The sequence below is a fragment of the Siniperca chuatsi genome, linkage group LG15 (genome assembly GCF_020085105.1).
Source record: "Siniperca chuatsi isolate FFG_IHB_CAS linkage group LG15, ASM2008510v1, whole genome shotgun sequence".
Taxonomy (NCBI): Eukaryota; Metazoa; Chordata; class Actinopteri; order Centrarchiformes; family Sinipercidae; genus Siniperca; species Siniperca chuatsi.
This window is the reverse complement of record NC_058056.1, coordinates 22,114,753-22,139,769: the sequence shown is the minus strand read 5'-3', so window position 1 is coordinate 22,139,769 and position 25,017 is coordinate 22,114,753. Positions and strand designations below refer to the sequence as shown.

At 39.9% G+C, this 25,017-nt stretch overlaps 2 protein-coding genes across 15 annotated transcripts in view; both read right to left on the bottom strand.

Annotated features, from left to right (window-relative positions):
• The window catches only part of sash1b (SAM and SH3 domain containing 1b), a 49,695-nt gene extending 44,474 nt beyond the window's left edge, over positions 1–5,221 (bottom strand). Inside the window, exons 1-2 of one of the 3 annotated variants that reach the window (XM_044167662.1) lie at positions 5,088–5,221; positions 3,803–4,528 (exon numbers count right to left, since the gene is read on the bottom strand). In XM_044167662.1, the coding sequence (XP_044023597.1) occupies positions 3,803–4,285 (483 nt within the window). In that variant the 5' untranslated portion in view covers positions 4,286–4,528; positions 5,088–5,221. The remainder of the gene's footprint in view (positions 1–3,802; positions 4,529–5,087) is intronic. The other 2 variants (XM_044167663.1, XM_044167665.1) reach the window with 2 other exon arrangements.
• A 1,115-nt stretch (positions 5,222–6,336) lies between these two features.
• Positions 6,337–25,017, bottom strand: part of stxbp5b (syntaxin binding protein 5b (tomosyn)) — a 32,239-nt gene continuing 13,558 nt past the window's right edge. Inside the window, exons 11-30 of one of the 12 annotated variants that reach the window (XM_044166153.1) lie at positions 24,925–24,997; positions 20,600–20,747; positions 20,292–20,359; positions 20,085–20,125; positions 18,960–19,180; positions 18,429–18,613; positions 17,896–18,021; positions 17,494–17,645; positions 16,684–16,767; positions 16,183–16,245; positions 16,026–16,082; positions 15,884–15,931; positions 14,698–14,748; positions 14,339–14,467; positions 12,913–13,152; positions 11,399–11,756; positions 11,115–11,280; positions 10,282–10,393; positions 9,769–9,989; positions 6,337–9,674 (exon numbers count right to left, since the gene is read on the bottom strand). In XM_044166153.1, the coding sequence (XP_044022088.1) occupies positions 9,633–9,674; positions 9,769–9,989; positions 10,282–10,393; positions 11,115–11,280; positions 11,399–11,756; positions 12,913–13,152; positions 14,339–14,467; positions 14,698–14,748; positions 15,884–15,931; positions 16,026–16,082; positions 16,183–16,245; positions 16,684–16,767; positions 17,494–17,645; positions 17,896–18,021; positions 18,429–18,613; positions 18,960–19,180; positions 20,085–20,125; positions 20,292–20,359; positions 20,600–20,747; positions 24,925–24,997 (2,585 nt within the window). In that variant the 3' untranslated portion in view covers positions 6,337–9,632. The remainder of the gene's footprint in view (positions 9,675–9,768; positions 9,990–10,281; positions 10,394–11,114; positions 11,281–11,398; positions 11,757–12,912; positions 13,153–14,338; positions 14,468–14,697; positions 14,749–15,883; positions 15,932–16,025; positions 16,083–16,182; positions 16,246–16,683; positions 16,768–17,493; positions 17,646–17,895; positions 18,022–18,428; positions 18,614–18,959; positions 19,181–20,084; positions 20,126–20,291; positions 20,360–20,599; positions 20,748–24,924; positions 24,998–25,017) is intronic. The other 11 variants (XM_044166156.1, XM_044166154.1, XM_044166155.1 and 8 more) reach the window with 11 other exon arrangements.

Genomic DNA, 25,017 nt, shown 5'->3' with positions numbered 1-25,017 from the left:
CTTGGGAATTTTAGTTTTAGGATAGATTTTGCTTTTCCATGTTGCTCTTGTGTAATGTCTATTTTGTGGAAATATCTAATACGCTTTCAGTGAAATACTCGTCGTGGTGCTAGTGTTTAAGTCATTTACAGATAACTTTGGGCCTGTGTGAACTAGTCATGCGTGCAGAATTGTCAGAAAAGCTCATTGGGAATTGATTGCACTACCAAACCTAGGATGAGAGGCCGAGGCATTGTGGGATTACAGATCTAAACCACTGCAGTTCCTGAACTACAGACAGATTAGGGCCTGAGGACACGCCAAACTGTTGTTTGATCTCACCTAGATTAAACACAAACAAGGCCAATGTGAGTTACAGTGTAAAAAAGTGACGGTATCATATTTATATTTTATTATTATTTGTTTTATTTAATCTTTATTTAATCAGGCAGTTCCATTGAGATTGAGATCTCTTTTCCAAGAGAGACCTGAGAACAAGAACATTCGCAAGAACACAAACAAAATAAACACAAATACACAATAAACAAAGAATTAATAAAAACAGTTACAAGAATCATAGAAAACGTCAGATAATAAAGCTTTAAAATCTCCAAAACTGTAGTTTGAGGGCAGTTTGCAGTTCATTCTATTTAAAAAGGTGCATAGTACCTGAACCCAGTTCTGCCAACATTAGTGCGTACATGAGCGATATCTAAGGTTAGGTAGTTACTGGACCGTGTACTGTAGTTACTAGATTTAAATGAGAGAAGAGATGTGAGGTAGTTCGGAAGCTTCAACAGTAGAGCTTTATAGATGAATACCATGAGATGGCTATTTCTTTTGGACGTTAAGAAGTTGTATGAAGATGACTTCATAAGCATTACATTCTAATATACAATTTATTAAACCAGAGCAACTGGCACTACAGACTGATATAGAGAGAGTTTCAAAAGGTATACTATAGTGTTTTAGATTTTCTTCATTCTTCTGGCAAAGGTCATTGGCAGTGTTTTCCATTCATTTCTGTGTGGTATGAAAACCAAACATGGAAATTTGACACTTGCTTAAAATACATATAGATGGGTTTGTTTTTATGCTACAGTATTTGTGTGTGCTAATACAACACAGGCTTTCATTGATTTCCACTTACACTTCATGGTATGAATCATATTACAATAACCAAAATCCTAGACAATATCTAATTGCAAATCACAATATTTATATCATACTAATATTATACTGATATTTGGCCCAGCTGTGCACAAATTTAAGCAAAGAGGTATTGCTGGCAGAGCCAGACTTAGCCTGAAGCTGCTGTATGCTTTTCCTGATGAGAAAATGGGCTGTACTGGCCTACATACCTGCATTCTGCTGTTTAATGGACTAAATCTGATGACCCTGAAAGGCCAAACTGCTCCAAAATGCTGTTATCACACAGAGCCAACCAGCTTCACCTTTATATCAGCTCTTTGCCAACAAGCTGCTCCAATTCAAGCTGGTACTCAATATTCACACCATAAATTAATTGTATTATCATGCATGTCCTCATAATTTAAGTACTGAGAAGGATCAAATGGGCCAAATTTATTGAGGTTGGCCAATTTCCTACAGAAATGTAGCAGGATGACATAATACATAAATCATTTGTTAGTGACGGATGGTCATTTGTACTTTGTAGAGGCTGCATCAACTAACTAGTAGGGCATAAGCGTAGCTACTATCCCATTCACTACTGTAAAATCTCTTTAAGTAACGTAGGTTTTGCCCTGTGAATGAACTTAAAAATCCAGTATGGCTGTGCTGACTCCAGAGTTGGTGATGCTTTTAAATCTAAAGAGTTAAATAAACTTTTCTGGGTGAATCTAGCTGTGCCAGTACTGGCTGTAACCTACAAAAAGGTTGAAGTGAATCACAAAGTAATTTGTAGCCTCTGAATCTTTCATGAACAGTATATGCTGTAAAACTGGCCAGAACCACACAGTACTGTTGCACAGTGCAGCTATTTTAAAGCTAATGGTACCGCAGAGGAGAAAAAATACACTTTTCCAATTAGATTGTCATTTTTAGAATAAATGAGAATACACCAAACACTGCACAATATTACATATGGGTACATAAGAATGCACACTAGGAAGACTTGTGTAAAGGCACTCTAGTAGAGCAGGCTCAATATTTGCTATGATTTGTCACGACAGAAAGATCAGCTTAGCAGGGATTCACTCTGACAGTATGTTACAATACAACTGAAACAGATTCATATCACCAGTCTACCATGTTTTGACTAATGGTAAACATCAGTTTTCTGTGATATAATCAAATCCAGAATTGGTCAATCACGCTTTCCATTGATAGTGACAGATTGTTGACAATAAGCCAAATGTGCCACCAGGCTTTTCATGTGGCTGGCGTCAGACCATTCGCTGAGTGTATTAAGGATGGAATGGATTTAGTTGATGCCAAAGTGGAATAACTACCCTCTGCAATTACATTAACTAACAGTCTCTGCAGTCAACACAGACTAGATAGTTGTCAGAACAGAGAAGATCCCCAGAAATAAAATTACATGCTGTCAGTAAATGTATCAGCTGTCATCAAGGCAGACTGACATCTGCCTGCAGAGGTCAAAGGTCTTTTAACTCTTGTTCATTGTTTGTGTTAACTGTAAAGTATAAGGCTTATGTTTTGCACTACTATGGCTATTGTTACCAGTTGAGCTGCTATTTCTGGTGTATTTTGTAACTGGCCAAACATGGACAGCATAAATGGTGAATTGACTCCATCTATATAGCGCAACACACAGTTCTAACTATCAGGTGCAATTGATATTCAGTGTCTTGCTCAAGGACACTTCAACATGTAGAGTGAACCGCCAACCTTGCAACTAATGAACAATCTGTTCTATCGCCACACCTGCCCCGCAGTGTGACATTATGCCAAAATATTAGCAGTGGTTGATAGCACAGATGTTCTCTGAGATAAGATACTTAAGAACTTTATTTATCCTAAAGGAAACTTTTGGATCTAAAATATTATTGCAGAACTCCTTCTTTTGATGTCAGTCAAAGTGCAAACGGCTTCTTTCTTGACTCACTTTTGCACCAACCTTCAGCGGTACAATCAGTACAATCACACAGTACTGGAAGAAATCCATGAGTTAAGAGGCATAGATACTGTACTAATTACTCAATCAACAGTAGCCTCAATTGACTAGAACATAAGGAACACATAACACATTCTCTGCAAGTTGAATAGCCTTCTGGGAATCGTATGAAATGACCAACTAAATACTTGTTGGGGGAGTAAGTACAGCAAAAAGTAAATAACACTTAAAAACAACTGTTGAAATGCAGTGAATATCATAAAATGATATTTAAACTTTATTTGTATTTAATATTTGTGTGCACAAAACCTAGTGAATGCTTTTATCCAGCGTTTACTATATTTTTAAATGTACAGTGAGGATCGGAGGACACTGTAAATCTTGTTCCACTCATCACCCACTCACTCAGCCAAAAACACGCCAATCAGAACCCAAAATTGATTATGGGCCCGTTAGCCCTAGCATGAAAATGTTTTGATTAATTAAGAGAAAGTGAAATTTAACAACACTACACTGAATCTCAGTAGACCTTTGAGAGAGAAACCAAAGCATCCTTGGAGCAATAAAGAAGAATCATTTGAGTCAGCACCATCAAATAAATTTGTCACACTCTTCATCACAAAAGTAACAAAGTAAGCGTGTTAAATTCCACAAGACAGTGCTTGAAGAGACAGCGTTTAGTATCAACATATTGTAAAAAAAGAAAAAAGAAAAATTGCCTACCTTATAGGTGTATGGTGCTTCTCCCAGGTTGATTCCATCTTTTGCAAGTTTGTCCCTTATCAGTACCTTGAGCTTCAGTTTGGGATAAGTCACAAAGTCATCGCAATTTGTGACTCTGGGGTTATGGTTCCCAGGACAGAAGGCCTGGTGTATTCCTGTGGTCCTTGAGTGTGACCCCAAAGTCCTGAAGTCACCTTCTCTGTTTGAGTGTGAAGAGTGGTTGCAAGTAGAAGGATCCAGAGGCTCTAAGGTGAAATAGTCGCTGGGTGCGTTCCTTTTGTCCTCATCTTTTAGCTTTTGCACTGCTGTGAGCAGCCTGTGTCTGTGGTACTCAATGTGGACACCTATGGCATCGAGGTCTGGCTCCCCAATCTGTTTACAAACTTCCAGATCATCATACCCATTGTCAATGAATGACTCCACATACTGGGCCAGGTGGAGCTTCGACAGCCACTGGAGGACGAGGTTTGGCCCTTGGCTCATCTTAAAACAGGAAATAAGGAGGCCTACCTCAAGTGCACATCATCATCATATCCATTCACACCGCTGGTGGGGTTTGTGCAGAGGCAGTCCAGCACTCTGGTCCATGTAACTCCCACCTTACACACAGTCCCAAGTTCAATGCTCCATATTAGACACATCTATTAGGAGACAGCAGGGTGGCTGTATGTAAGATTAACTGTCAGATGCCCTTTAACCTTTCCAACCCTGGCTGAAACGTCTAACCTGATGAAGCAAGCAAATACAGCGAAGTCAGTGCCAGCAAGACAGGTTCAGGGTCTTGACACTGACCTCTCGGAGGCGTACAAGTTAAGTGAATGTTGAAATCATATACATGAAGAAGCCAGTATTGTTTTTAAACCAAAAGAGTCCGACAGACGAATTTAACCGTTAAACGCATGTTAACGGTTAGTTTAAGCGTATGACGCAAGCACTTGTGAAAATAAGTCTTTAGCTACTTTCTGTCGTCGACGGAATCGTAAAGTTAACGTTAGCTGGTGAGAAAAGCCTTTAACCGAGTTGACCACATTTCTGTTAAGTTATCCTCTGCCAAAGATGGAAAAAAAATCCCGCAATGTTAACAGTTGGCGTCTTCTCAGGCTGCATCCACCCTCTTTGTTTCATTCATCGCAACGGTCACAGAGCAAGACGCTCGGGTCCATCAAACATTCATCCGGACCAAAAATGAAAAGGTTGACGCTGAAACCAGAGCGATTTTGAACAACCATATATATATATATATAAAAACGCTCTTAGAGAATAAAACATACAACATTCTCTATACCTGTTCAGAGTGCACTTGTTGTGGCTGACTTTATGGCTAGCTTTCATCGCATTCAACTTTGCTGTCCCTCCGCTCCATCTGCCGGTTCAGTCAGTGTGAGGATGATGCTCTGCTTCAGCCACTGCTGTAGTTTTTACCCCGCTGGACGACGGGAGTTCAGCGAGCACTGGCGCCACCTGCAGGGGCGTCTGGGAAGTGTAGGATTCGTGAATAAAATACAATAAAACCAATGATAGATTTTTACAAACAGTGTACACACACAGAATCTGCCTTTGCCAGGATTTCAGTGATGCTTAAATAGTGTCAAACAGGATGCCATGATGTTTGTTCTGGCCATATCTTTAAATCAAATAGAAATGGAAATACTCTAAATGTTACGCATAATTTCCCCCCAAGTTCTGCTTGACATATATATTTGGGTTTTTTAAACTGATGGATCTGTACTATAATTTAACATTAAATTCTGTGGGTTTCAACAATCATTACCAGTAGATGCCCAGCTTAACTACATAAGTGACATAGAATTGGGGGGGTATAAAAGGCAAATATGGTATTCCAGTGTATATACAGTAGGTGCACCTTTAATTAAAACAAGTAAAAGGATACCATAACATTACAATAACATTACATAATACAGGATGAAGACACCACATGAAAGAAAGTCAATAAAATAATTTTTAGAGAAAATATATCTTCCACAACTTGCAGTTTGTCCGCAAAAACATTGTCTGAAAATGTCTATGTGAAAAATGACAACAAAAAAATAATTTGTGCCACTTTGTTGAGATGTCTAATAGACTATAGCATAATCTAAATGTGCACAAAATTATTTGTGGTATAAATCAGGGAGGCACCAGGCCCTTAGGATGATTAAAGCAGTGTTGGACTTCTTGAGCTAGACACTTAAATGTATAGCCAACACTGGCCGCTGACCTGAGGAGGGACGTGACCAAAGATAATTTCCATATAAGAATCAGTAAAGCTTTTTTTTTTTTTTTTTTTAAATGAAGTCAGTCAGCAAACAGGAAAACATGAAACAGAAAACACAAAACAAAACATATGATTGGTTTTACATTTATTTTCCATTGCACAATAATTATATATATATATATATATATATATATATATATATATATATATATATATATATATATATATATATATATATATATATATATATATATATATATATATATATACATACACACACTGTATCTACAGTCTAAATTGTTTGTGGCAGCAGATTAAGTCAGACATCCATGTGAAATTTATTTTAATAAAACTGTACAAAAATTGCCTACTATGATAAAATACTGCAACTATTCATCCCAGAAGACAGACAAATGGATGGAAGTGTGGTGACTGAGAAACCCTTGAGCGCTCCTGCACAGTGCTGTGAGCGTAGCTTTGCTTTCTATGCATTTCTACAGCGCAGGGAAAGCAAGAGTTTTCATGACGAAAACAGTAACATAAACAGATGTACCAATAAAATAAATATAATCTCCCACACTTGTACAACTGGCATGTTAAAATGAAAGTGGGACACGCTTCTGATGTGTGAGGAGAACTTTCCGTTTTGTTCAACATGGTGGTAAATACAAATGCCAGAACAGACAATCTCTCTAAGAGGGATAATACATGGTTGCTTCAAGTTTGTAAACACTTAATATCATGCATCCTTCAATGTGCAATAAGAGACCATTTAGGACATATATGTTGCAAACTGAAGTACTTTAAAGTCGAGGCCACGCTTGTAGAAAGACTCAGCAGCCCACCAAAAGGAGATGACCCTCCTGCAGTAGCAGAGATGAGCATGTTCAATATATAACCAGAAAATGTTTATTTTCATGTCTGGATGATGGATAATTATGCACAACCATTGTTTGGACATTAATGTGAGTTATTCTATCCCAAAATTACATTAAAGGTATTCATTTTTAATAGATTATTGAAATTAAAAGTATATATATATTTGTTCTCAAATATATAAATATATCATAGTATCATTAACCTGACATTGAAAACAAATCTGAGAGTGAAGCAATCAGCATAATTGGCAAATGACATAGATAAGCATAGGTTCTGTCATGTTTTGGTCCTTTCAAAAATAAGGAAACGGGACACGAAAGAATAAACACACTAAATCATACTAACAAAATTATTTTAAGTACAAAAAAGTGCAAAACCCACATAACTGCTCTTTGAAATGGGTTTCTCTCAGTAGTACGCAGTAGAGTAGATTAAAATCAGCCAGCTAAAAATGAAAGGTTTTATTCCAAAATGCTGTACATCCATCTTGGATAATACATTTTTGGTTTAACTGACAACTCAACATCTCCTAAGTATACAAGATTTAATACTCAAAAATGGATCAAAACATCTAACAGTTTTACTTCATGCCTGCAACCATTTTCCATTAGTCAGTATTAGATGATTTTCTTTGGTGGATATCTCATTTTGGAATGAAACGCTTCAAATTCACTTTGCCTGTCCTCTGAACACATGTACAGCAGTTTGGGTAATGAGGGTGGCATGCCCATAAGAACAAGCTAAAGCCAATCTACTACCGCCCCTACAAACAGTAGACTTTTGTGAATTCTGAGTGCTGTCTAAGGTACCCAGACTGACTCTTACCGTTTGGGAAAAATCAAGACAACTCTGTGAAATTAAGCAATTCTTTGGTGTCGGAAAAGAACATGGCCGTAAGCGAACAGTATGTCACGTTGCTTGAACCTGCACTGTCAGATTTGTGTCCAGATGTCCCGTTATTTACAACATTTGGCAGCAATCTGGACTGACATAGCCTTGTCTCTCTTTTCAAAATAAAAGAACAACAGGTAATGCTCCTACATTGACACAAATAGCAGCATATCCTTGCACCTCATGAAAAAGAAATCTAATTACAATAGGATTCTAGTTAATCACATTGAAAAACACTGTCAAGCAAAAACAAGAACCTCAAAAGACCTATTGCAATACACTGTATCTATGTAGTATTATAAATATTGGCGTCCATACACATATTCCTGAATACATGTATGTTCACAAACACACAGACATACACATAGGTAGAGGTTAGCATATATGCGTCATGAGACAAAGGCATAAGAGAAACAGTTTTTAAGTGAATGGTTGAGAGAGAGATGACCAGTGGCACTGTGTGGAACACTCTGTGGTGCTCGGCCATTTCTACTGGCAGCTACGAATACAAAGACAGCATTACCATTTCCATTGTGCTGTAAGAGACACATGCTTTTTTCCCTACACATTGAGAAACCAGACAAAAATCAACATCAGCTGTGACAGAATGCCAAAAAGAAATTTGAATAAGCATGTATAGATATAATCATTATCACAAAAAACTGTAACCAAAATATACATTTATGCTAATCATACTAAGGACAATCTTTGTCTCACCCTTCAGCACATCATCCTTCTCATACGTCACGTTGCTACAGCCCCTTGAAAGTTAGAAGAATATCTTCAGGGGTTTTCCAGTGTATGAACTCTTGATTTTTCTGATAGATTAATGTAAACTCTTCATCGGGGGTAAACATTTTCAGCACTTTAAGCCCATTTAATTGACAAAGGAAAAAACTTAAATTGAATGCCCAACATACAAACATATTTTGCTTCCTATCTATTATACTGTTCCAATAAATAATCTATTTTAAAATAAAACCAAAGTGACTCTCAGAAAACATGCCATTTGTCTTTCTCACCTAAAACAACTTGGTTGAAAAATGCTGTAAAAGGAATGGTCGGTGATGAACTAGTGTACTACCAGCCCTTATTCAGTGAGAGGCATTAAATTCATCATCTCCTTGTCTATTCTCTACAGTTCTAAGTGCTTGAAAGGCCCTTTCTGGACAAAAAATGACAAAAAGAGACTGACAAAAGGACAGAGGTCAAACTCTAAAAATAATTTAGACCAGAAAAACAAATATACACATGTCCTTCATTGATTCAATCATTCATATACAAACAAACATCTTCATTGACTTGATTAGATTTGAAGGACAAGGGGTCATCAGACTTTTCTCCTCATTTAAGTCCACTGTGTTTGGCAGACACCATAAAGGGCAGGGAAAGGAAAAAGAACAACTGCAATCAGGCCACCACAAGTACATGTTTTGCAGAATTGTCTTTCCTCTTTCAGAACAAAACAGCAGGATGTGCAGATATATATTTGAGATACATATGAGTGCATGATGATGGATATGAAAGGTCCCCTCTCTCCTGTTCGGCAGACTGATGTTAAATAAACATCATCGCTCTCAAGTGAAATGGAAAGAGAGATTCCTAAGGGCTTCTCTTCTTCCATTTCTTTCCATTCTCATTACGTTGGGTCAGCCAGTGTCTACTCCTCGGCAGTCCTCTGGTGACTGAGGTAATGCAGAGTGTATGATATTGTGCTGAGAATAAAAGCATGAGTCTGTTGAGCAGAACCCATGTGGAAAGAAATAGAGAAGAGAAGAGGGACCTGCAGCTCCTAAGAGACACTGATGTGCGTGATTACAGAGTCCGATGCTCCACACGCTGCCATCAGAGCTGGTACCACTTCTTATCTTTGTACTTCAGCATCATCTGAAGGGAGAAAAGAGGGAAAATGAGAGTCAGAAATAAGGAGTTGACCTGATAAACAATGTTTAAGGTGCTCAAAGAAATAATAAGTGCGTACATCATGAGCATGTTTAGAAAAGGAGTCTGCGCTGGCCATCATGGCTGCCGTTCTTTCCTCCAGCTCGCCCAGTTTTTGCCCCCTCTCGTCCAGAGCTATCCGGGCGCGGGCCAGGTCACCCACAACCCCAGATGCTGCACTCTTCATGCCCTCCATGCTCCCTGGGCCTGGGATGTGCTGGGCCAGGCTACGGGAGGCCTTACCAGCAGCTGTTTCACCAACTTCCAAAGACAAAGAGAAATCCATTTTCCATGTGTTACCATATTCCAGCATTCATCTTCTCATGTTCAAAGTAGAATCAAATGGCACCTTGGTGGTTAAAGAAATTGTCCTGTAACTGAAAAAACTCCCATACCATTCGCAAAATACCCCTGATTGGTGGTTTTGGTCAGCCATTGACATTAAAAATAAACAGAATTATACAGTATCTATACAAAAGTAATAAAATATGTAAAATTATTAGGCTGAAAAAAAAAAAAATCATGATTTGATACTAGGCCATTCTGTACTCACAGAGGTCTTCCCTGTCCAGAGACTGAGCTCCTCCCCCAAAAAGGCCTTTGAAGAAACCTCTGTTAGGAGCCTCTGGTGTCTCCACAGGGGTAAATAACTCACTGAGCATCTCCTGAGGAAGACATAAACATCAGCACATGTCTATATTCCCTGTAGAAATATAGACTGACCTATAAAGTATCCCATTGTTTATATATATATATATATATATATATATATATATATATACACACACACACACACAAACACACATATACAATACCATTTCAGGTCAATAATGGACATGAAATTGTGTAATTTCACATTAATGAAAAGAACACAAATGTTTTTTTTAAAACTACCACTGTAAATCTACTGACCTCAATGACTTAATAAGTGCACTGCATGGCAATATGCCTTCTTGTGTGTCCCTGTTTCCTCTGTTACTCATTTGACGTTAGATGTGAATAGACAAAGATCCCAGATTTCTACATGCCCACAGAGGGTGCTTAGTGTAGGGATAATTGGTGTTGTGTTGGGAAGCCCAAAGAGTCATTACAAGCATGATGCATAATGTTAAAATGAGACTACAGTCTACAGTGCAGAGCTGGTTCAAACAGCTGGATAAAAATTAACTGTGTGTTGTAATTGCATGTGCAATATTAAACATTCACACCACAATCTGTAAAATAAATAAATAAAGTCTCTCCACCCACACATACTGCACTTTTGTTTCCTCCTACATGGAAAGTCTTTCTCCACACTTATTATTATGTGAGTTACTGGATCTAATAATGAAACATGAATTAAACATTTTCACAGTATAACTCATTAACTAATTAAGAGTATCTGACCTGCAGGTTATCGCAGGTCTCCTGGCTATAGGTGATCCTCTGGATCTCGGTGGCAGAGATGAGGTATAGGGCCTGACCCAGGTTAGAAAAGCAGAATGTTCTGGCTATCCGCATATCTGTCAGCGGCAGGTAGTTCACATCCAGCAGAGGCCTTAGACTGGGCAAACTGTGAAGATACATAGAAGATACATTATTTCAGTGCAATACAAATGTAGTTATTATGATTTCATCAGATATTTTGAAAGTAGAAGCCAAATTCCAGTAGAAGCTACCAGGGATTATACCTCAGAGTCATGATATGCCCGTTAGCGCAGAAACAGGCGATGCAGTTAGCTCCGGTCATCTGCACAACATCAGCCCTCAGCACGAAGGAGGTCTCTGTGATGTTGTGTTTGTAGATGCGGGTTTGGGAGGGCATGGCCACCACTTTGGCCTGTTTCTCTGAACACAGCACGGCGAACTGGGAATCTTGACCTTCTTGTGACAAGGGAGGGGAGGCTGGCCTGCGCTTCCGGCTCTTCTCCTTCTCCTCATCGGAGGCATTTGAGTCATACCATGGCTCGTAGGAAGGGGGCAGCAGAGTTCCAGTAGCGTCCAACAGGGCCATAGTCAAAATGCCTCCTTTGAGTCTGACCATAGTGCCTGAAGAATGAGTATTACAGAGGTATTGTTTTCATTAGGATCAGAGACAGAATTCATATTACCACAGAATATCAAACAAAATTTTACTTAGCGCTACAATCCTTAACTCAAGGTCAACCAAAAGGACAGCAGAGCTTAGCAAGTTGAATATCTTCATTTGGAACATCTGCACAATAACTGTGATGGTAAATAAATAAAACCACATCCACTAGCCACCCAACCGTCAAAGTCTCTTTGTCCTGTGCTCTCCCTAATGCATTTGATTTTTTTTTTATCCTATAGAAAACTTAAAAGGTTAGAGAAAAGGTCTGGTGCAATAAAATGCTCCTAAAACTGCCATGACCTTTCACTTTTGGAATACAAAAATACTGGTTTTAACTTTTTAACTTTTTTACCAAATGGAGTGTAAAATGCACTTTCAGGTTTTTGTTGAAATGCGCTCTACACTCTACATCTACACTCAATTAGCCACAATGTGTACCTATGTGGACTCCATGTGACCACGTAGCACTCACTAATATTGTACTGAGCTTTTAAATTCTGCTTAAAAAGTAACATATGCTGCTCTACAGCACAAACACTGTCTGTGGGGCTTTGATAATGTAGGCTTGCTAATAAATATACAGTAACTGACTCAATAATAACTTCACAAAGTGCAGAGATTTCTGGGACTGAAAACTGATCTTTCTGGAAACAAAACTCCTTACACACAGAGATTTCAAGTGACCACAATTTCCCTCTGCCCCTCTCTTCCACCACTTCCTTCCTAAATTTTAACTACCCTTCACAGTGCAAGAAACCAAGAGATTTCAGATTGAAGAACAGAAAGTCATTCTGAAGTTTAAAAAGCAATGGACAAACCAGCATTACTATTACTTACATTATACTTTAATATATCTTCACCACACATGTTGAATCATGTTGCTGTACATAGCTAGCTTTCTCATGTCTGTTAGGAAAGTGTGATTTTAAAAGGCTTGAAGTGGTGACTCTGCTATAGACTGGTGTAAGAGACAAATCCTAGAACTGTTGTTTCAGTTCTGAGTGATTATCAATAGGGGTCATCGAACAGGGCTCATTAATGTACTTTTCTGTGTCCCCAGTCACATGCAGATCCCCCCTGGTGAATTACATCAAGTTCAGTTCAGCTTCTTACCGCAGGAGGAGATGCTCACTGGTTGCTGGAGCCTCTGGTCCCCACTGGGTGGCAGGCTGAGGGCCACCATCGTCACAGAGCCCTGGGTGGTTCCCACCAGCAGACAGGGGCTGACCAGGTTGTCCATCTTCCTGGGGAAACTCTCACAGAAGTGAAAGGAGGAGATGGCCTCTCGAGATTCTCTGTCTATGCTGGTTACACTTGAACTACGTGAGCGGGTGAATGAGTTATCCTTGGCATCTGGACAGCAGGAGTGAGCATAAAAATGAGAGAAACAGAAAATGATTTGTGTGAAATGAAAGGGGTAAAAAGTATATAGTGGACTTCTCCATGCAAACAGGAGAATTTGAGATGTTATTGGCATAAAATCCACCAGGTCAAAACTCAGTTAATATGTTCTGCTACCATATGTTTAGTGGAGCACATCCTCAATCGTGTTGATTTGCACTACTGGACTATTTATTTATACATATACTGCATCATTTGCACTCCAGTACTATGTACCAAATACTGCAATAACTCATCTACTGCACTGTTAACTATTTCTGTCCATAATTTGCACTACTGAATATTCATTGCACTCCTTCCATCAGAATACTTCTGTTTATATTAATGCCATCTGTATATAATGTCCATAGTACCACTTGTAAAATATTTTCATAATATTGCTCTATCCTGCATTTATGCACATACTTTATATCCTGCACTTGCTTATTGCACTTCTGGTTAGAGCTAAACTGCATTTCTTTGCCTTGTACTTGTACATGTGTAATGACAATAAAGTTGAATCTAATCTAATCTAATATTCATGTCTTTTATGGAAGTGACCCAGTATAGAAAAACCCAATAAACCTTTCAACTAGTGTACACCAAAAAGCGTTTTGACATTGAGATGCTCTTGCACAGTTTATATCCAAGGATGCATTTTCTTTAAATGGTTCCCAGAATGTACTTTTTTGCAATTAAATTTGACAACAACAACATTCTCAATGTGAAAATAATGCGTAAGATATGCATGAAGTACTACAGGAACTCCCAAGGAAGAACTGGTATTTAAGGAGTAAGAATTATTCATGCCTCATTAATGTGGTAACGGCAGCTGAAAAGCAAGCTTTTACCCTCTTTAAAAAAGCTAATGAGGCATCAACAGAAACACAAAAAAGATCTGTGACACATAGAGGAAGACTAAACACACCGCCTGTCATGTGTGTTCTTCACAAGGAAAAACTGTAAAACAAGAAAAGCAAGATTTTTAACATTAAGTGCAGTCAAGTCAGTCAAGCTTCCTCAAAAAGAATGAAACAATCATTGTGAGAAGATTAGTGTGTTATGTCAACCCATTCAGAATAAAAGCCCCAGCAGTGGTGGGGGTTAGTACCAGTTATCCCATTTCAGCCCAAAGCCAGACCATGGCTGGTCCACTCACAGCAGTTGGGGACTGACTTTGTTCTACAGACACCCCCCTTCTGGCTCATCCTGGCTGCCGCTTTGTCTTCCGTCACACAACAAAAGCGCTTCTTATATGTGAGAGAGCGCCATCGTTGGAACCTCTCCTCTGCTCACAGTGCAAACAGAGAGTGTTCGTCTCATTTTACAGTATAACATCCCAAGACAGGAGGCTAACATTTACACTAACATGCTATTGGACAATAAGCATTACTCTCATATAAGTATTTTACAGCTGTGAACTTAACACAAAGCAGCAGAAGTTTCAAATGACAAAAGGAACACCTGTAGGAAAATGTAAAGATTCTTAGAAGCTAAAATTCAGTAGTTTTGGCTTACCCAGGTCTGGCTTTTGCTCGCTAGACGAGCTAATTTTCCGTGACATCTTGGCTGTAACAGAAACAAATACTCCTTATATAACCTATTTTATAAAGAAAGAATGATGGCTAAAAAAGGAAATGTGTTTGAAAAATCAAAATTTTTTAAATAAATTACAATCAAAGATTCCATAATTATCATTTCAGTCATCTATGACACCGTTTTACTGTGCAAATCAGTGCGCAATCATTGAAAAAAATTATGATTTTGAGTCATTCTTAAGAGTGGTGATACATACTGAAGGGCAACTGTTGAGGACATATATACAGTACATACAGAACGTTATGCCATACATGGGACAACTCTTACTGTGTATAAGACTCTGCATTGCTTTAAGAGGAATGTTCTGATTCCAAAAACATTTCAATTGATTTTAGTTGGTGTTTTTATCTTTGGTGCTTGCTACCAGGAGTGCTGCCAATCTAAAGTATAAAAGCCCAAAAGTTGCCTGTTGCAGTCTATAACCACCCTTAGGGAAACCCTGAGAATACAAATGAGGCCAAGAGGCATCACAGACAACCAAAGGGCCTGCAATGTCAAACAAAGCAAGATGCAGTCAAGAAATAAGTAATTGTAATTCAATAAACATAGTTATGCAAAGAGAGTAGTAGGAGGAAAAATCAGTGGGTAGCCGAACAGTTAACACTGAAGTCCTGGAATCAGAAACACACACAGCAAGTGTCTACAATCAAAGAGCAATAATTCACTTAAACATTAAAGTGACACGGTTAGATATTAGTACTGTAAAAAAAAAAAAAAAAAGGTATGAAGCAGATTTTCTATACTTTTTGAAATAGTAAAAAAGTAACATTTGCCAATTTGGCATAGTATTTTAAATCCCGAGTTGCGTAGCAACAGCCTACAGCATTTTGAGAAAAATCTGCATAGAAAATCTGAGGCCCCAATTTCGAAAGATGTCCTGTCATGCATTTGATAAAGAATCACGATTCATTTCATAATCATAAATCAACTAGGTAACCCCCAAATCACATGATTAGTAAAAATACATTTCTTGAATGCACTTCTTTCTTTCATTGGCACAAGATGCACAGATTGAGGTAGGATTAAGGCACAGTGTGGTTAGAACGCTGTCATTCAGAGAGAAAGCTTGAGTAATCAGAAAGAATACATCTGGATGATACAGTACCAAAGTCATTGGCAACCGTCTTGGAAAAGCGTCTGCTTTTGAACTTCACTGGAAATAAGGTTCAAAAAGACAAATCAGATAACTGAAGCCATTTTTAAATGCTTAAATTTAAGGGGACATGCAGCTTTTAACAATACAGTACCCTTGTCTATGAACTTCTGTTTACGTTCATCATCAGAATTGCAAGGTGAAGTAGATCCTACATGACAAATGGCAGAATTCGAAAAAGATTTATTTCAAAAATAATAAAAGGATCCGTTTTTTTTTGTATGAAGCACTCAGACTCCAGGGAGGCTTACCTGAAGTAGGTGATTTGCAGCGGTCCTCTGAGGTGTTGGACCCATCGTTGGAATCACAGGGTGCTGTGGGAGTCCCAAACGTTGTAATTAAACATGGCAGAATTAGTCCTACTCTTCCTACAGTACATATAGTGAAAATAATAAAGGGTCACCTATTTGAACACAGACAGGGACAGCACCCATACAGTGTAGTAAATAAGCCACAGTTTACTTCACAAATCTAGTACAAATCTATTGACTCAAGGTGTCAGTGTTGTTTGTCTAGTAAAACAGGGGGCAGGGTTTAAAGATACACTACCTGATTTTGTTAAAGTGCCCTCAAGTCTTAAAATCTCCTCCCAGCTCACTGCTGATATTTTTACTAAGTCAATAGTGAGCTTTGGGGATTTGGGGGTGCTATATCAAAACCAGGGAGTGTATCTTTATGAAAAAAGGGAAAGGCTTAAGAGGAGAGAAATTATACTGTAGGGGGGAAAGAAATTCTGACACAACATGACTTACTGAAGTGAGATGAACGTAGTTTTTTCACAGACTCAGTATACAAGTTAGAAAGTCTGGACATGCAAGACGTCACAGTTGGAATGTCTTTACCAAATCACAGAGAGAGACCAACAGTAAAAACAGTGAGACAGAAAAATGACTGGACATCATAATTGCAAAAGAAAAGAAAGCTAGGCGTCTCAGAGGCTTGCTGCTGGATTTCTAATTGAAATTAAAAAGTAAACTACAGTGTGTGCAGTGTGCATAAATTAAAAATGTCTATGGCAGAGAACCCAAATAAAAGAGTCGTGAATCTTGCACCAGGCCACTGAGACTTAAAACAATGAATACAAACAGTGAATGACAGGATTATAAGGCAGAGACAAAAACACAGTAAAAGACATGACAAAAACAGCAAAGCTAAAACAAGCAAATAAATATCAATTATGTATCGTTTTATCATAAAATGGAATCAAAAGGAAATGCTACTGCGGCTCTGACTGCATAGATCATGGACATTAATGCTCCACTATCTTTGGTGTGTCCAACTGAACAGATGGAGAATCTGTCAGTGATGCCCCCTGTTGAGGGACAGGAGCTACTGCAGGGTGCAGTGCTCATGGTGCGAAATCAAGGCTGCTGCCAAGTGTCAGCTCTGCCTCCCTAACCCACCTCTAACAGCCAGAGGCATTCAGCTAATTGTTTAGATTGCTTTAGCAACGCAAAGAAATATGAGGTAAGAAAAAACTATATAAAGCATTTATTTCAGGGTTAATAATGTTAGTCAGCTATGGAGAGTGACCAACAGAAAAATGTTGGAGTGTCACTCACCTCCAGAGGGCTGTCGTGGTTTGCGTGGGGAGCGAGGCTGCCTCGGGTAGGGGTCAGATGGGCTGTACAGCTCTGTTGTGCCCATGTTGAGAAGCAGAGTTTTCTGGAGGTAGTCCACCACAGCCAGGCCATTACTGTTTCCTAACACCACACTGAAACACAGGAGGGATGAGGGACAGTGGAATTAGGATTCAGATGCTATTTTTGCTCTTAACTCTTAGCTATGATACAGGCAGGCTTTATTTACAGTTGCACTATATAAATGATTACTGCCTTCTGTGTAACAGGATGCATTTAAAATTTCTTGATGCACAAACAAAGCTACTGGTCAGGGATAACCACCGCTATCAAGACAAGTGTGGTGTGATCAAAATATCAAGTGTGCTGGTTGTACAGACTTACAGGCCGTAGGAGGAGTTGATAGCCAGGCTGGTGATCGGCTGAGGTGGCTCCCCGCTCACCCACACCAGCTGGATCACCAGCTCCACCTGGTAGCCCGGAGACTGCTTCAGTGGGGAGCTCCGCACCCTGCATCAAACACACAGCAGGATGAGACAGCAGGCTGCACTTTACACTGGAATGAATTATCACCCATTGGGCAAGCCACACAGACAATACCATAATTTTTTATTATTGTTATTCCCCCTTCCACGCTTTTACTGTCAAAACATGCTCATCATTTTTAATATTTTCATAAAGAGGATAATTTTCCCCTGGTGTACTGATGTGGACATTTTGTGAAGGATTGAGCAGCTGACTAGAAGGAGTGAATGGATGACATCACTTACTTAAACTACCTTTTTGGAATCAGTTTTTGGTCTGTTCAGTGACAGCCTTCTTCACAATGACTTAAATAGCTGAGCCCAATTCCACCTTTTTGCAAAAAAAAAAAAAAAAAAAAAAAAAACACAACAAGAAAACGTAATTGTCCATACTGCAGGCATGGTATATTGTCTCGGGGTCCATCAGTGGAGTTGCTGCCTGTGGAGGACTGAGTGGGTGGCTCGATCTCCTGAGGGCTGGAGGAAGCTCCTGGGGTGAGCAGGGTGGGGGTCTGCTGCCCCCCTGGGTCAGGAGAGTCCCCATTGCTAAACTCACACTGCATCCGCACCTCCAAAAGCTAAACACAGAGATGATATCAGAATCAGAAATAATTTATTGATCCCCGATATGTCACAAAGAGGCTTGGTCTTGGACATGTTTGACCGTTACCTCCTAAAATACCTGTATATTCATCTCTTCTGGCCATTGATGAAATTATGCCAGAACCTTCTTTTCCCTAGGTTGCCTTTACCTGAAATGTCTAACTGTGCCAAAAAAGAAAAAAATTACAAAGGATGGTGGTCTTTCTGCTGTCAGATAAAAGTTCCAAGAATAAGATTAAAATATTGATTAATATAAATATTAAACTATAATTCTGCACGTTTCTGACGACACACTGCCACGGACAATGATTGTTTACCCACCTGCACATCTTCAGTGGTGACTTCTTGTTTGCTGAACCTATAGATGATAACGTGGGCAGACACCCCAGCCACACAGAGCATCCTGCTCTCAGGGCACCAGGATGAGGTTTGGATGGCAAACGGGTCCTCCTCTACTATTTCTGTACTTGGCTTATCCTCCTTACCGCGAGCCCTCTCAAAAACCTTAGCAGTCTTCAGCTTGTACAGCACTTGAAGCATTACTTTGAGAAGAGTGAAAAAAGAAGTTAGAAAGATATGGTGATAGCCTTCAGTTAATGTACTCATGGTGGTGACCAGATCAGAATAGCATATGATCCAGTGTGTTTAATATACAGATAAAATACATACACATACACATAAACTGTGGCCATGGCAATAGTAAGCTTGATCAATTGTGTCTAAATGTCAGCAAAACTGTGAATGTGCCTCTCTAAAATCTGAGAAACACTTAAAGCTAGCATTCACACTTAAGAAGAAAGAATGACTAAAGTTAAAGAAACAGATTTAAAATAATTTAAAAATATCAAATACAACTCCATAAATTTAAGGCAAAATAAAAACCTTTTCTCCTCAATTGCTGCCAAAATATTAATGCACAACATGATTCTTTGCTATGTGCAAATTTTGAATGGCGGTGCATGGCCCTTATATCTGCAAATCCAACATTTCCACAGGTCTAGATAAAATATTATCACTGCAATATACTCTAGAATGATGTATTCAAAATGTTACATAATTAAATAATAATTTAATAATTCTCCACAGCATTAATTTGTCACTGTGCAAGATAAGAGTATTGAAAAATAAAAAAAATCAGGTATGGCATGCAATCTTTGATTTGCATACTATACCTGAGCTAATAACCTGAGCTACATATATATTGCGCAGACTTTTAAATGTTTGATCTATGCAAACATTAGTGTCAAGTATGTTTTAAGTATGTTTATTTGATTTGTGATATGGGTATGTGTATTATTACTGGGTTGATTGTACACATACATTTTTAAACGTAACTAGCGATATGACTTCTAATGGAAATTAGCTTTCAACTAAATATGGCACAAAACCTTCTTCAAAAAGGATTATACCTAGCACCCCACAAATAAATTGAATAAAACTACTCACATGCAGAAGCATCCCAAAATTTGATCGTCCCATCAGCATGTCTATTATTGGGGGAGGGGCAATTAAACAAAAAAATAAAGAAAACAAAAGAATATGAGATAATTTGTTCACTGTGACGATGCCATGTTTGCATGTGAACGACAGTGAATCAATAGTCAGTGAATCAAAATAACAAACTGATTCATTCATTAATAATTAGTCACTAACCCAGTGATTATGATCTCTGGGTAACTCTGAGCGCCTTGGCCCCAGTTTCCCCCACTAATGGGCCATTCCTGTGAAAAGGACAAAACATTTGTCAAATTTATAAACATATTTATATGAAATTGTTTTCCAGGCTTCTTTCAGTTGTGTTGTGTTATCAGTTTGATAGCATCAGAATCAACTTTATTGCCAAGTAGGTTTACACATACAAGGAATTTCGTTTGGTATTGTGGGTGCATATATATGTCCCCAAAAATCAATTCCAATGTCCAATGTATTTTAAACATAGATTACACAGAGAAGTAATTTACCTTCTTGCTGTAACCTTGTCTCTTTTGCCGGCTGCCGACAGAATAAAGTGCAGGAATAAGTTCAGCAGGGCAGTCAGCAAAGTATTCACAGCAGGTCACTGGTGACTCATGGATAGTCAGAGGATATGGATTCTCAAATATAGGGTACCTGTCAAGACAATGTGCCATAGGTTAGATTTGAAAAGTAACTACATCGTCACAGTATCTGCACTTGACTATCAACTTGAAATGCATTTGACAACGTGCTTGCTGCCAGTCAATGCTGTTGAATACTCTGACTGATGGACCAGCAAGTTTAAATGTCCCTTTGATATTGTCATAAAAAAAACTTTGTCCTTCACCCTCCGCGGGTGGTCTCGTCCTTCGAGCTCGGGTCCTCTACCAGAGGCCTGGGAGCTTGAGGGTTCTGCGCAGTATCTTTGCTGTTCCCAGTACTGCACTCTTCTGGACCGAGATGTCTGGTGTTCTTCCAGGGATCTGCTGTAGCCACTCCTCCAGTTTGGGGGTCACTGCCCCGAGTGCTCCGATGACCACGGGTACCACTGTTGCCTTCACCTTCCAGGCCTTCTCCAGCTCTTCTCTGAGCCCTTGGTACTTCTCTAATTTCTCATGTTCCTTTTTCCTGATGTTGCCATCGCTTGGTATTGCCACGTCAACCACAACGGCTTTCCTCTGCTGTTTGTCAACCACCACGATGTCAGGCTGGTTCGCCATTACCATTCTGTCAGTCTGGATCTGGAAGTCCCACAGGATCTTGGCTCGGTCATTCTCTACCACCTTTGGAGGTGTTTCCCACTTTGACCTCTGGGTTTCCAGTCCATACTCAGTGCAGATGTTCCTGTACACTATGCCAGCTACTTGGTTATGGCGCTCCATGTATGCTTTTCCTGCCAGCATCTTACACCCTGCAGTTATGTGCTGGATTGTCTCAGGGGCCTCTTTGCACAGCCTACACCTTGGGTCTTGTCTGGTGTGGTAGATCTGGGCCTCTATTGCTCTGGTGCTCAGGGCCTGCTCCTGTGCAGCCATGATGAGTGCCTCTGTGCTGTCCTTCAATCCAGCCCGCTCTAGCCATTGGTAGGACTTCTTGATATCAGCCACTTCAGTTATGTTCCGGTGGTACATCCCGTGTAGGTGTTTGTCCTCCCATGATGGTCCTTCCTCCAGCACGTCTTCCTCTGTTCCCCATTGCCTGAGACATTCCCTGAGCACGTCATCTGTTGGGGCCTTATCTTGGATGTACTTGTGGATCGTGGATGTTTCATCCTGGATAGTGGCTCTCACACTCACTAGTCCACGGCCGCCTTCCTTACGGCTAGCGTACAGTCTCAGGGTGCTGGATTTGGGATGGAACCCTCCATGCATGGTGAGGAGCTGGCGTCTTAACGTCTGTGGTCTGTATCTCTTCCTTTGGCCACCTTATTATTCCCGCAGGGTATCTGATCACTGGTAGGGCGTAGCTGTTTATTGCCTGGGCCTTGTTCTTGCCATTGAGCTGACTTCTTAGGACTTGCCTTACTCGTTGGAGGTATTTGGCCGTTGTCGTCTTCCTTGTTGCCTCTTCGAGGTTGCCATTTGCCTGTGGTATTCCAAGGTACTTGTAACCATCCTCAATGTCTGCTATTGTTCCTTCTGGGAGTGAGACCCCTTCTGTGTGGACTACCTTCCCTCTCTTTGTCACCATTCGACTGCACTTCTCAAGCCCGAATGACATCCCAATGTCAGAGCTGTAGATCCTGGTGGTGTGGATCAGTGAGTCGATGTCCTGCTCGCTCTTAGCGTATAGCTTGATGTCATCCATGTAGAGGAGGTGACTGATGGTGGCCCTGTTCCTGAGTCGGTATCCATAGCCAGTCTTGTTGATTATTTGGCTGAGGGGGTTCAGTCCTATGCAGAACAGCAGTGGGGACAGAGCATCTCCTTGATATATGCCACATTTGATGGATACTTGTGCAAGTAGAGTCCTGTTGATGTTGTACATCTCTAAGCATTCAGTGATCCATGTGTGCGGCATTGAGTCATATGCTTTCTTGTAATCAATCCAGGCAGTGCACAGGTTGGTGTGTCGGGCTCTGCAGTCTTGGGTGACTGTTCTGTCAACCAGGAGTTGGTGTTTGGCTCCTCTGGTTCCTCTGCCAATGCCCTTCTGTGCTTTGCTCATGTATTGATCCATGTGTCCACTTATCTTAGCCGCGATGATGCCTGACATGAGCTTCCATGTTGTGGAGAGACAGGTTATTGGCCGATAGTTGGATGGGACTGTACCCTTTGCGGGATCCTTCAGGATCAGGATTGTGCACCCTTCGGTAAGCCATTCTGGGTGCGTCCCATCTCTTAGCAGCTGGTTCATTTGCGCTGCTAGGCGCTCGTGGAGTGCAGTGAGCTTCTTTAGCCAGTAGGTGTGGATCCTGTCAGGGCCCGGTGCTGTCCAGTTCTTCATACCTGAGACTCTTTCTTGGATGTCTGCCGCTGTGATGGTGACTGGATTCTGTTCAGGGAGGTTGCTGTGGTCCTTTCTCAGGGCGGCCAGCCACTGTGCATCGCTGTTGTGTGATGCCTCCCTTTCCCATATACTTTTCCAGTACTGTTCCGTTTCCAGCCTTGGTGGGTCTGCTCTGCTGTTATTACCCTGCCATTGAGCGTACACTTTCGCAGGTTGAGTTGCGAACAACCGGTTTATTCTTCTGGCTTCATTATCTCTCGTGTATCTCTTTAGGCGGCTAGCCAAGGCTTGGAGTCTTTGTTTGGCAGTTTCGAGTGCTTCAGGTATGGGCATCTGGTTGTACTTCTTGGGTACTTGCTTTCTCATTGCACCTCTCTCAGCCTCTGTCAGTTGGCTCACTTCTCTCCGGGCCTCCTTGATTTTTGCCTCCAACCTTCGTTTCCATGGTGGGTATTGTCTCTCATGGCTCCCATGGTTGCTCTTGTAGCCAAGCATCTCTAGGATCACTGCTGCTGAGGCGTATATCAGCTCATTGGTTTCAGTGATGGTTGTGGTAGGGATCGCTCTCAATGCTGCATTCACATCTTCTAGGAGACTTTCTGATGGTACTTCACTTAGCTGTTGTAGTTGGCGTCGGGGTTGCCTTGTATTCATCCTCGCCATGATCTTATCTTTCAGGTCAGTCGCTGCCTCGTTCAGCGTGATTTCTCTTGGGGCTTCGCACCCAATCTCTGGTTGGGAGCTGCTGGTTGCTCCCCTCTGATCTGTAGTCCTGGCTCCCCCTTGCCGTAGCATTTGTGTTGTACCTCGTCAATCTCAAGTTGTGATAGCAGTTGCCGCTTGTGGATGTTGGAACACTGAGCTACTAGTTGCTTCGCCGTAAGCCTTGATTGTGGGTTTCGAAGTAACCATTCATCCCACATCCTGTGCATGTAACCCCTCTGACTAGGGTTACTGGAGTAGTAGCATACCAACAGAGCCTTATTATCGCATCTCGCCCATCTCCGTCTTGTTCCAGTAGCCCATTTTCATATATATATATATATATATATATATATATATAGTTTTATTGTTATTTTAAATTTAATAAATTCACAAATAAAATTTGATGTTAAAACAAAAATGTCGGGAATCATCACTTCAAAATTAATAAACAATAGCCACTTGGACTGCAAACACTGCACTCTGACACCCAAATACACAGTACACTTCAACCTGTGTTACTCCTGCTAGTGATAGTCAGCTGATAGTGAACTGTTAAATGAACTGGGTGAAATTATTATATACACCCACCGACAGTACAAGATGCAACGGAAATAAAAATGTTCACACTTTTCAAGAAAGAGAAAAGGCCAGGATTTGGAATTAAAATGTCTTTTTTACTATATATATATATATATATATATATATACACACACCATATTGGCATAAAATGGTAAACAGAGGAAATACTCAGGGATAAATGTAATAAACATCAAGATTAAAGTAAAAAGCATAATGATTCACTGCAAAACAATACCCTTTGGTAATTAATTAAAGTTAGATATTTTATCTTTCATGGGACCGTTAAAGAATAGGAGTAGGTCATAAAAAGGCATAAGTGTCTGTGACAGCGCTTGTGTATTCTATAAACTCATTAACCTTAGAAATTGATTATTACAACTGCAGAGATGAATCATGACTTTGTGTCCTTTTTCTTCTGTTCATTTAAGTTGGAAAGGTTTGAATCGCACATTTCTGACTGAAATGATCAATATAGTTGAATAATTAGCAGTATCTCTTGTATTATAACTTGTGTATTAATATAGTGCACTTGATCTACAATACCCATATTCTTTGATGCATACCAAAAATACTTATATTTAGAAAGCAGAATAATTACCCAATCTGTCCAAGGTCTATTACAACTAAATCCTTCTCGAGGAGGACCACCACAGCATAAGGCTCCTGAAAGTCTGGCAAAAAAACCCAAAAC